The 12340-nt window shown below is 52.5% G+C and overlaps 1 protein-coding gene across 1 annotated transcript in view; it reads right to left on the bottom strand.

Moving 5' to 3' along the window:
- Window positions 1–11731, bottom strand: part of LOC147684264 (putative cation-transporting ATPase 13A4) — a 164019-nt gene extending 152288 nt beyond the window's left edge. Inside the window, exon 1 of the mRNA XM_086944658.1 lies at window positions 11612–11731. Coding sequence (XP_086800784.1) covers window positions 11612–11668 — 57 coding nt within the window. The 5' untranslated portion in view covers window positions 11669–11731. The remainder of the gene's footprint in view (window positions 1–11611) is intronic.
- Window positions 11732–12340: the final 609 nt, after the last annotated feature.

Genomic DNA, 12340 nt, shown 5'->3' with positions numbered 1-12340 from the left:
AGACCCCGTCACGCCCACCCAGCATCCGGCCCCGTCACGCCCACCCAGCATCAGACCCCGTCACGCCCACACAGCATCAGACCCCGTCACGCCCACCCAGCATCAGACCCTGTCACGCCCACCCAGCATCAGACCCAGTCACAGCATCAGACCCAGTCACGTCCACCCAGCATAAGACCCCATCACTCCAACCCCGAGGCACGTGCGCTGGTTCCATCACAGCCATCACTGGCTTCCAGGTTACTCCAAGACCAGGCACAGGGCTCACCGTCCTCCTCGAAGAAGAACCTTCGACTCGCGGGCGGACTTGGGAAAGGAGGAGCAGACAGAGCTCGAACCCCTGCAGCCAAAGAAGCGTGAGAGCCACGCCGGCCACTCATGCCTTACCCACAGACTGTGGCCTTGGTGCCCGGGCTCCTTCCACAGACCAGCGGCGCCATTGGCTCATCAACAGGGTCTGGGAATTTAATGACATTTGTGATGCGACCTATGTACTAATCGGTTGCATCACATTTGCACCTTCACAGGGGTTTGCAATGTATATTAATGAGGCGGCTCACACCTCTTAAGGGGGCCGTGCAGTGACGTAGAAGCGACCTTTGACCCTGCTCGCCGGCAGGTCGCTCCTCACGCCACAACACAGCCGCCAGCTGCCTCGTTCCTCCTGCTGCCTGCCTCCATCTCCTGCTCCTTCCTTCCCACCGCTGCGTCCCTGCAGCCCCGCCCCCCTGATCCCCATTGGCCACCCCACTCCCGCCTCCCAGCTGCTCCTCCCTCCCTTTCCACCTCTTATGGAGGCCTCACAGCGGCCAAGCAGCAGACATGCGCCGCTGGCGTGTCAAAGGCAAGCCCGTCTGCGCCCGTCCGCGCTTGGACCACGCCCAACGCCAGAACCTCTGGACCCTGCAAACGTCACAACACTAGACTCCGCTACGATGCCAGCACCCTCTACGCACTCAAAGCCGGCCAAAACCACACCTGCTTCCAAGCCGCCCGTAACAGACTCAATGACCTTTCTCCAGCCACAACTGAGACAAAACCACCAAACCTCCAAGGACTGGACCCAACCACCTCCGCTGTATACTCCTCAACACCCGCTCCGCACACAAACACGCAGTCGAACTCTGGGATCTGCACGACACCTCCGCCCCAGTCGTGGCCTTCCTGACTGCGACCTGGTGGAACGACTCCTCGGCGCCCAACATCGCCATAGCCATCCCGGACAGCAACAAGATCACCCGCAGGGATCGCACCAACAGAATCGCAGGAGGAATAGCCATCGTCCACCCTCTAGGTCGCCACCCACGCAGATGACACCCTCAACACCGCCGAACACCTGCACTTCCAATCCAGACCGACCCCAATACCAACCTCAGAGGAACACTCATTTACAGACCACCCAGACCCTGAGCTCAATTCAGCGACTCCATCGCTGACCTCGCCAGCACCCACGCACTCGCCTCCACGGAAGTAGTGTGGCTCACTGGTTAGAGGCGGCAGACCCGAGAGCAGAGGACGGCCTGGGACCAGGGTTCGATTCCCGGCGCGGCAGGTTTCTGGACCAGGGTCAGCGGACTCGATAATTCTCTCGCCTTGGTGCCCACTCTGAGCAGCGATCACACTCGGCAACTCTGGGCATTAGCTTGCCTCATCTTCGCTAACGGCCCCACCAGACCGCCGGGGATGCCTGGTCTCACCCTGGAGATAACCATTAAGGGACCATCTCTCAGGGAAGCCAGGAAGGGTTTCGCAGTGGTCGAAGCGCCTTGGGACCCTACGGGTAAGTAGTGCGCTATATAAATGCCTATACATTTACATTTACACGGACTACATCCTCCTCGGGGACCTGAATTTCCACCTTAAGAACAACAACAACAACACTAACTCCTCCACCCTGATTGACAACCTCACCAACCTCGGCCTCAGACAACTCGTCACCGCACCCACCCACGCCGCTGGCCACACACTGGACCCAATCTTCTCCACAGGCACCCACATCGTCTTCGACCACACCACCGAACTCCACTTGACCGACCTCCGCTGCATACATTTAACCTTCAACAAACCAACCACGCACCACGGCACCCAATAGCTGCCTCAGCGCTGCTGGAGCAAAGTCACCGAAGACCAGCTGATAACCACCATAACCCAGAACCCACCAACCGACCCCACCAACCCCAGACAGTGGATCAATGACTGCGCCAACACCCTCGCCCCACTCAAGAAACCCTCCAACAACCACGCCAGCAAGAGAGCCACCTGGTTCACCGACGAGCTGCAGACCTCCAAACGCGCCTGCCAGAAACTAGAGAAGATATGGCCCCACAAACACACTCCGGACAACAACGCAGCCAACGAGGACGCCACTCGCAGACATCACCACCTCATCAGAATAGACAAGAGATCCTCCTTCAAAGACCGCCTGGATAACAACGCACACGACAGCAAAGAGCTCTTCAGCATTGTAAAGGAACTCTTCAACCCCAGCGCCAACGCCAACGACATACCGCCCTCACAAGAACTGTGCAACTCACTAGCCATCTTCTTCCACCGCAAGATTGCTGACATCCATGACAGCTTCAACACCATGACGGCCCCGACTACGCCAGACCCCACCTCCCCTGTGTACACCACCAGCACCAACTGAATGACCTCCTGGTCCAATGTCAATGACGATGAGACACGCAAGGTCATGAACTCCATCCACTCAGGATCTCCGTCACACTCGTGCCCACACCACATATTCAACAAAGCAGACGCTGCCATCGCACCCAAACTACGGAAGGTCATCAACATCTCCTTCGAAACAGCGACATTCCCGGAAAGCTGGAAACATGCCGAAATCAACGCCCTCCTCAAGAAGCCCAAGGTGGACCCCAAGGACCTCAAGAACTTCTGGCCCATCTCCCTGCTCCCGTTCCCAGCGAAAGTCATCGAGAAAATCGTCAACATGCAACTGGCCCGCCACCTGGAGGACAACAACATCTTGGATCCGTTCCAGTCAGGATTCAGACGAAACCGTAGCACAGAGACAGCCCTCATCGCCGCCACACATCAGCCTGGACCTCTTGGACCTGTCAGCTGCCTTTGACACGGTCTGCCATCGCACTCTAAAGACACGCCTCCTAGAAGCCAGAATCCAAGGAAGGCCCTTAACTGGACCACGTCCTTCCTCTCCGGCAGAACCCAGAGAGTCCTCCTCCCGCCCTTCTGATCCGAGGCCACCGTCATCATCTGCAGCGTCCCCCAGGGCTCATCCCTCAGCCCGACGCTGTTTAACGTCTACATGGCCCCCTCACACAAGTGGCCCGCCAACACGACCTCAACATCATTGCCTATGCCGACGACACCCAGCTCATCATCTCCCTCACCAAGGACCCGCACACCGCCAAAACCAACCTCCATGAGGGAATGAAGGCCATTGGGCAAGATGGAGGTGCTCATCCTCGGATCCACCCCCTCAGCCTCCGACGACTCCTGGTGGCCGACCACACTGGGAACAGCACCGACACCCACCGACCATGCTCGCAACCTAGGATTCATTCACGTCTCCTCCCTCTCCATGTCTAAACAGGTCAACACCGTCTCCTCCTCCTGCTACAATAACCTCTGCATGCTCCTCAGGATCTACAAGTGGATCCCAACCGAAACAAGAAGAACGGTGACACAGGCCTTCGTCAGCAGCAGACTGGACTACGGCAACGCACTCCACTCCGGAATCCCAACCAAACACCTACGACGACTACAACGCATCCAAAACGCCTCCGCCCGACTGATCGTCAATGTCCCCCTCCGCAGCCACATCACCCCCCACCTTAGAGACCTACACTGGCTCCCCGTCGACAAAAGGATCACCTTTAAGCTCCTCACCTACGCTCACAAAGCACTCCCCAACGCCGGACCAGCCTACCTGAACAGCAGACTCAGCTTGTACACCCCCACCCGCCAGCTCCGCCAGCCTCGCCCTCGCCGCTGTCCCCTGCATCCAACGAACAACCTCCGGTGGCAGATCCTTATCCTAGCTCGCCACCAAGACCTGGAACACCCTCCCTACCCACCTACGGCAGACTCAAGACCTACTCGCCTTCGGAAGACTCCTCAAGACCTGGCTCTTCGAGCAGTAGCGGCACCCCCTCCCCTCAGCGCCTTGAGACCCTCACGGGTAAGTAGCGCGCTTTACAAGTACTCTGAATGATTGATTGACCATTCATCTCTCACAGGAAAGAGTTCAGTTCTGTCCGGCTTAGAATGGGTCATCCGTCTCTCACAGGGAAGGCTACAGTTGTGACCGGCTTAGAGTGGACCATTTGTACCTCAGAGAAGAACACAGTTTTGTCCACAGCGTCTCTTAAAAGAGTTTGGGTCCTGGATGGAGAAAAGGTACTTGCTCCTCTAAAACAAAAAAAAACACCAAACCACTTGACACCTTATTGTCAGTTCTGGCTGGAGACCAGTGTACTTCACCTCAATGCTCCCCTGACCCAGATTCCTGGAAACCATAATCCATGTTTAAAAGGGGTCTCTGGCATTATGAACTGCAGGTGGTGGCAGCCAAGAATCGCCTCCGTTTTTAGAGTAGGTTCACAGGTGCCTTTTATTTCATCCAATCCCTGCCTTCGCCTGCCTTGTGGTGTGAAATGCAGATGGAGGCTACAATGTGAGCTGCACATACTAAACCGGTTTAAAGATGAAAGGAGCATCTTAGGTCAACCTCAGACCTTCCCCTCCCTGTGCTGCACAAGCCTCAGGTGATTCCAACCCCTGGATGCGACACCCTGAGAAGCAGCAGCCAAGATTACTTTATGCAGCAAACACCAGCAGATGGTGCGCAGGGGGCGGAATCCATTACAAAATCCGCTCAAATAAACACAAAAGAACTGTTCAGAAGAAAAATGTTTGTACAATGTAACAGATAAAAGCAGTTTTGCAGCAATAAAGCTTTTTTTTCTCAGGCCTACAACTCCGCACATTACCAGACTCTAATAGAGATAACCTGAGTACCCCGATCACCCTAGAACTGAGATCTTCAAACTTTAGAATGCCGAGACCCCCCTGTCAGCATTTGCAGGCGTAAGGACCCGTCCCGAAAGAAAATTCTAAACCTGTCGGCAAGGCTACTGGAATTATGAGGCAGGTGAGGACCAAATTACGCGACAGGCTTAACCAAATTGTGTGGGAAGAAAATGTAAATAATGTTATGTGATGCCGCGTATTTTGGGTTAGCATTGCTTCATTATTTTTACACACAGTAACACTGAGAAACAATTTCACCCCATCAGTACCAGTTTATAACCAAACTACAGCAATTAACATCAGAAAGATGTCTATTTAACCTTTGTGACGGGCCTTCCACTCCACAGGAATATGTGCTGCCACATTAGAAGCTCACCTGGCCCTGGCCGGGACCAGTAAGGGACCCTAAAGCCCTGGCGGTCGTGTGCAGAGTTGAGCAGTTCACCTATGCCGCTTTCCTCTCACCCCCTCTCCTCTCCTAATCCTGGAACCCTCTCTCAATTTGCAGGCCACTTCAATCACCCCTTTTTACAATTTCTGAACTCTCTCCATTCAACCGCTCACTTCACCTTTAACCACCTTCTGCCATTCTGTCTTTTCACTGCCCTCATCTCGAATAGTCTCTCGCATTTATCTCATGGCCTCTCTGGCCCAGTCACCTCTCGTGCCCCTCAGCACTCCTCATTCACCTCAAGTCTCTCCATTTACATTTTTGTCTATTTGTATCTTACACCTGTTCAGTTCCGATATTAATCTTCCACACCTTTGTTCTTCCACACCTCTTGAACCAACGTCCCTCTCCCCTGTTACCTCAGCACCAGTGCCTAATTTGAGCAGGTGGTTTCCGGTGCTCGGCACTGGCACCTAATTATGCACACTAGCACTATGAGAGTCTGCCACATGGGGGCTCTGTCTAATGTATGTAATTTAGAGATGAGCAGAACAGCTGTTTATTAATTCAATATACATTAAAAATGATAAACTCTTGACACCCATGCCATTCTTATAGCATTGGAGGCTTGCAATAGTCTGAATAGTCACACTTGTGCAAGTGTTATGGTTCGTAGTTGCATAGGTATGGTCATTGACCGGGCAAGCAAGGCAATGGGTGGGTGGTTAAAGTTGCAGTGGTCTCTGGTGAGGGCCCTGACACATGTTTTATTACAAACTAATCACTGCTCAGCACCCACCCCAGTACTCCCCATCTTCCCCCATCACTGCTGTCCCGCACCCAGTCCTTTGATTAGGGTTGCCAGCTCATTATATTGATGTCCCAGATGGTACAAAAAGAAGCAGTCACCTAAAGCTGTATTTTCAGCACTTATCTGTGCATACTTAGAACAGCAAATATAAATAGAAAGCACTTTTAATTGTGTTCTAGGGCTGCCTCAGTGATCCATGACTGATAATTAAAGGGAACAAAGACAGAAAAGTCACATAACCAATGAATACATCTTTTTTTATGTATAACTCTATTTAGTGTCAAGAGGACCTCTTTGCAAGCTCTTTAAACAGACCCCCCAGGATATTGCGATATAGATTTTCAAATTTAGCGGCACAAAAATCGACATTTAGCGGCACAAACTTTTAAATTTTGCGGCATTATTGCAGCACTTTATTTTGCTCATAATCTTCAGTGGAACCTGTTTTAGCAAGGATTCCACTTTGAAAAAGGGATATTTAAAGGTTCTGCAACTCTACAGAACCACACCCCCTATCCAAACCTCATGGGAGGAGGGTGTATTTCTCCCAGCGATGATCTAGCTCACATGTATGCAGCCCTGTCAGGGCACCACTCTCACCACTCTCTTTCTGGTTTCAGTCACACAGACCCCTTCGCTCCCTGGTTTCAGTCACACAGACCCCTTCGCTCCCTGGTTTCAGTCACACAGACCCCTTCGCTCCCTGGTTTCAGTCACACAGACCCCTTCGCTCCCTGGTTTCAGTCACACAGACCCCTTCGCTCCAGACCCCTTCGCTCCCTGGTTTCAGTCACACAGACCCCTTCACTCCCTGGTTTCAGTCACACACACCCCTTCGCTCCCTGGTTTCAGTCACACAGACCCCTTCGCTCCAGACCCCTTCGCTCCCTGGTTTCAGTCACACAGACCCCTTCGCTCCCTGGTTTCAGTCACACAGACCCCTTCGCTCCCTGGTTTCAGTCACACAGACCCCTCCGCTCCCTGGTTTCAGTCACACAGACCCCTCCGCTCCCTGGTTTCAGTCACACAGACCCCTTCGCTCCCTGGTTTCAGTCACACAGACCCCTTCGCTCCCTGGTTTCAGTCACACAGACCCCTCCGCTCCCTGGTTTCAGTCACACAGACCCCTTCGCTCCCTGGTTTCAGTCACACAGACCCCTTCGCTCCCTGGTTTCAGTCACACAGACCCCTCCGCTCCCTGGTTTCAGTCACACAGACCCCTTCGCTCCCTGGTTTCAGTCACACAGACCCCTTTGCTCCCTGGTTTCAGTCACACAGACCCCTTCGCTCCAGACCCCTTCGCTCTCTGGTTTCAGTCACACAGACCCCTTCGCTCCCTGGTTTCAGTCACACAGACCCCTTTGCTCCAGACCCCTTCCCTCCCTGGTTTCAGTCACACAGACCCCTTCGCTCCAGACCCCTTCGCTCCCTGGTTTCAGTCACACAGACCCCTTCGCTCCCTGGTTTCAGTCACACAGACCCCTTTGCTCCAGACCCCTTCGCTCCCTGGTTTCAGTCACACAGACCCCTTCGCTCCAGACCCCTTCGCTCCCTGGTTTCAGTCACACAGACCCCTTCGCTCCCTGGTTTCAGTCACACAGACCCCTTCGCTCCCTGGTTTCAGTCACACAGACCCCTTCGCTCCCTGGCTTCAGTCACACAGACCCCTCTCATGTAGCATGCGCTGACTCCCTGTCCCCTCCCATGTCTGGTCTGAGCTCTCTTCCATGGCCTTGGAAGCTTTAGGGTGTCTCTCAGCCCCCCACCCCCTGATGCTGAGAGGCTGTGCGGGGTTCAAGCAGGTTGATTAAGAAGTTTGCCTCTTTCGCCCTCCGCACCACAGATGGAGACTGAGAACCCACACCCCATGGCACGACCTGCTCCTGGCACCCCCTTTGAATACCTGCTGTTGATCCCACTGTTGTGTTGTTGCCAGGCACCCGACTGTCTCTTGAAAAAGGTAAACAGCATTCACAATTGAGTAGTTTTGTTGTGAACATCTGGGAACCAAGTAGTGTGAAATCTCAAGGCTGCCACTCACAACATAAAGAATCCGATCTACTTTACTTAAAAAACTACTCTTGAAAACCCGGAATGTAACCGATAATTTATGATACAATTCTCTTTGATGGAATAAAAAATGCATGTCACTGACACAACTTTTGGCAGATTTGAGATCCATGGACCTTGTTGCGTTTTGAAGCCCTTTACACAAAAGATCCATGATGCTCTTCGGTGTAAAGGTCATAAATGGAAACCGGGTGCAAGAAAGAATAATCTCCTGAAAAGGCTGTAACAGACGTATCTACCTTCTTCACCTGAGGGATTTGAGTTTGAGATGCGAGTTAACTAAGGACGCAAGTTATACTAAATGCAAATACACTCCCTGCCCTTCAGTGTAGATTACCTGAAGATATTTGTTTTTCCAGCGATATTTGTTTTTAGGGTGTGAAGGGTAATATTAATAAATATATATACATATATATATATATCTGGAGCAAAAGACCTTCTGTTAGGAAGACGCCGCACACCACTTCAAAGGTTTTCTTTAGTTATTTATTTCCTGTAGGTTTCCCCACCTACGCGTTTCGGACATAAATGTCCCTGATCACGGTTATACAAACATTTGCCCTTCATTTGTGTTGTTTATTTATACTATTGACTCCATGTGGCTTGTTAAGATGCATTATGGGCATAGTAGTAACAAATTGCTTTATTCAAAGCTTATCCTTATGTTCGGAAGCCCGGTGTCTGGCAGTTCTCGTCACATTGGGGAATTGATTGAAAGCTTATAACGGATTGTAAACAAAAAACGCACATTATGTAAGTCATTTATACAGTTACATGGCTTAATTTGCAGTATTTACGAGATAAACAATTTTACGCCTTAAATAATGACTGTGTCTATATGTCAATTTTGGCTAAGTGCCTTTGTATGACTTTGTCCCCAATCTGTCGTTCATGCCGTTCTCACAGACTTCCCAACTTCGGATAATAGATAATTATTAAAAATATTCACTAGAGCAGTCTCATTATTACAATCTGGATTTCACATTATGTTTCATTTGGAATTCTGCAATTCAAATATTCATTCAACAAATTCAATATTTTTCCTCTCAAAACAGTCTTTTAGTTAGTTCGGGGCTTTAAAGGTGCACGTGCATTTCTTCGTCCCCATTCAATCCCCATGGACTTCTAGTTTTGAATTATTATTAGTTTAGATTCAAGGCGTCTCAACTTTTTGGTACGGTCTCCACCTTCCTGCATATTTAATGTTTTCCAAAGTCTTTCCTGGGTGAATTTTCAGATGTTTTGCAATCGCGTAACTGTGATCATTATTCTGGATCGATCTTATGTGCCCTAATATTCTCTTTTTGAGAGGACAGATGGTCGAGCCAATGAGAAGAGAGAAGAGGCAGAGAGAGAACTGAGGGGTAGAATAAGAGAGCCAGTGACTCTGAGGGCAGAGATGGGGCAGAGAGAGAGAACTGAGGGGTAGAATAAAAGAGCCAGAGAGTCTGAGGGTAGAGAGAGAACTGAGGGGTAGAATAAGAGAACCATAGAGTCTGAGGGCAGAGATGGGGCAAAGAGGGAACTGAGGGGTAGAATGAGAGAGCCGGGGAGTCTGAGAGGAGAGAGAGAACTGAGGGGTAGAATAAGAGAGCCAGAGAGTCTGAGGGCAGAGATGGGGCAAAGAGGGAACTGAGGGGTAGAATAAGAGAGTCAGAGAGTCTGAGAGGAGAGAATGGCAGAGAGAGAGAACTGAGGGGTAGAATAAGAGATTCAGGGAGTCTGAGAGGAGAGAATGGACAGAAAGAGAGAGAACAGAGGGGTAGAATAAGAGAGCCAGTGAGTCTGAGGGCAGAGATGGGGCAGAGAGAGAACTGAGGGGTAGAATGAGAGAGCCGGGGAGTCTGAGGGCAGAGAGAGAACTGAGGGGTAGAATAAGAAATTCAGGGAGTCTGAGGGCAGAGATGGGGCAGAGAGAGAACTGAGGGGTAGAATAAGAAATTCAGGGAGTCTGAGGGCAGAGATGGGGCAGAGAGAGAACTGAGGGGTAGAATAAGAGATTCAGGGAGTCTGAGAGGAGAGAAGAGGCAGAAAGAGAGAGAACTGAGGGGTAGAATGAGAGAGCCAGTGAGTCTGAGGGCAGAGAGAGAACAGAGGGGTAGAATGAGAGAGCCAGAGAGTCTGAGAGTTGGAAGGGGCAGAGAGAGAGAACTGAGGGGTAGAATGAGAGATTCAGGGAGTCTGAGGGCAGAGATGGGGCAGAGAGGGAGAACTGAGGGGTAGAATGAGAGAGCCGGGGAGTCTGAGGGCAGATATGGGGCAGAGAGAGAGAACTGAGGGTAGAATGAGAGAACTGAGGGGTAGAATGAGAGAACTGAGGGGTAGAATGAGAGAACTGAGGGGTAGAATGAGAGAGCCGGGGAGTATGAGGGCAGAGATGGGGCAGAGAGAGAACTGAGGGGTAGAATGAGAGAGCCGGGGAGTATGAGGGCAGAGATGGGGCAGAGAGAGAGAACTGAGGGGTAGAATGAGAGAGCCGGAGACTCTTCCTGATTTTTTAGTGTCTTTCGATAAACCAAGCTCTAAAATAAACACCGAAAAACAAGAAAACAATGCAATGCACGACAGACTTAACACATTGTGGCATTAAACCAAATGTTAAAGAGGACATCAGAGAGCAGGCCTGGGGTTTTCCCCCAGCGGATCCGCAGGCCTGATCGTGGCAGGAAAAAGGAGTGGCCCGAGTGGCCTCCCAACCCAGGCATGGCTCAGAGATGCTCCTGCAGGTGCTCCCCCGTCGGTCACACGCCCGACCCCTTCTGTTATATACATCAGACAGACCTAAAGTGTATGAGAGCGCGCGCCACAATCACAGCAAGAACAGGAGACAGTGTCAGTGTCTCAAATAGTGCCACAGATCGCACAGGCAGTGAGACAAGCGCTGCCGTGCTCACAGCCAGAGAGTACAACAGATCACACGGCGCTGCCGTGCTCACAGCCGGTGAGGTGCCACAGATCACACAGGCAGTGAGACAAGCGCTGCCGTGCTCACAGCCGGTGAGGTGCCACAGATCACACAGGCAGTGAGACAAGCGCTGCCGTGCTCACAGCCGTTGAGGTGCCGCAGATCACACAGCGCTGGGCTGACGCCGTGCTCAAGGACACAGATCACACAGCGCTGTCGTGCTTACAGCCAGAGATCACACAGCGCTGCCGTGCTCACAGCCAGAGAGGGCCACAGATCACACAATCACGCACCAGTCGCCGTGCTCAGAGCCGGTGAGGTGCCGCAGATCACACAGCGCTGGGCTGACGCCGTGCTCAAGGACACAGATCACACAGCGCTGTCGTGCTCACAGCCGGTGCACCTTCTGAGCAGCTCTTACCATCTCGTTCTCGTCGCCTTCATTGATTATCGATCGGTTATCGCCCTTCAGCCCCATCTCTTCGGCAGCGCCCCCTGCTGTCGGGGTTCAGGGACCTTTGAGGGGTACAGCTGGCGCACACAGAGCTCTGCAGACACTGACTCCAGGCACAGCCTCACGCACAGACACGTGCGGGGGGCGGAGCCTCCACCCACAGGCCCCGCCCTCTCGTGAACGCCCAGGGACAACCCCTCAGGGTGGGGGTCTGTTACAAGGACCCCTCCCCCCCCCCCCACCTCTTCAAAAAGGTACAAGGCCTCTCTCCTCCTCCCTCGTCGGCCCCGCCCACAAACTGTACCTGACCAGGCGAGATCGTCTCGGAAACTGCCAGGGCTTAAATTGAGCCGGGTCCTGCCGGCAGAGCTTAAAAGCAGGCGCCGAGACGTCTCCATTTTTTACCTTCGGGGTGGGGGGAGCTTATTTCTTCAGTAGCCCCAGCCCGGCCCACGTTGCTTTTGCTCTCACTTCAAAGATACTCTTATTCCAGTAATATCTTGGAGCCAACTGGAGCATCAGATGATCACAGGATGCGGAGCGGGTGTGCGGCCCCAGCTCCGTAGTCGGCAGCTCCAGCCGCTACGCCACAGTCCCTCCCACAAGGGCACCCTCATGATCACAGGATGCGGAGCGGGTGTCAGGCTCGAACCTGCGGCCCCAGCTCCAAAGTCGGCAGCTCCAGCTGCTACGCCA

The sequence above is a fragment of the Lissotriton vulgaris genome, chromosome 11 (genome assembly GCF_964263255.1).
Source record: "Lissotriton vulgaris chromosome 11, aLisVul1.2, whole genome shotgun sequence".
NCBI classification, from domain to species: Eukaryota; Metazoa; Chordata; class Amphibia; order Caudata; family Salamandridae; genus Lissotriton; species Lissotriton vulgaris.
Note: the sequence above shows the minus strand (reverse complement) of the source record. Positions and strands in the feature narration are given on the sequence as shown.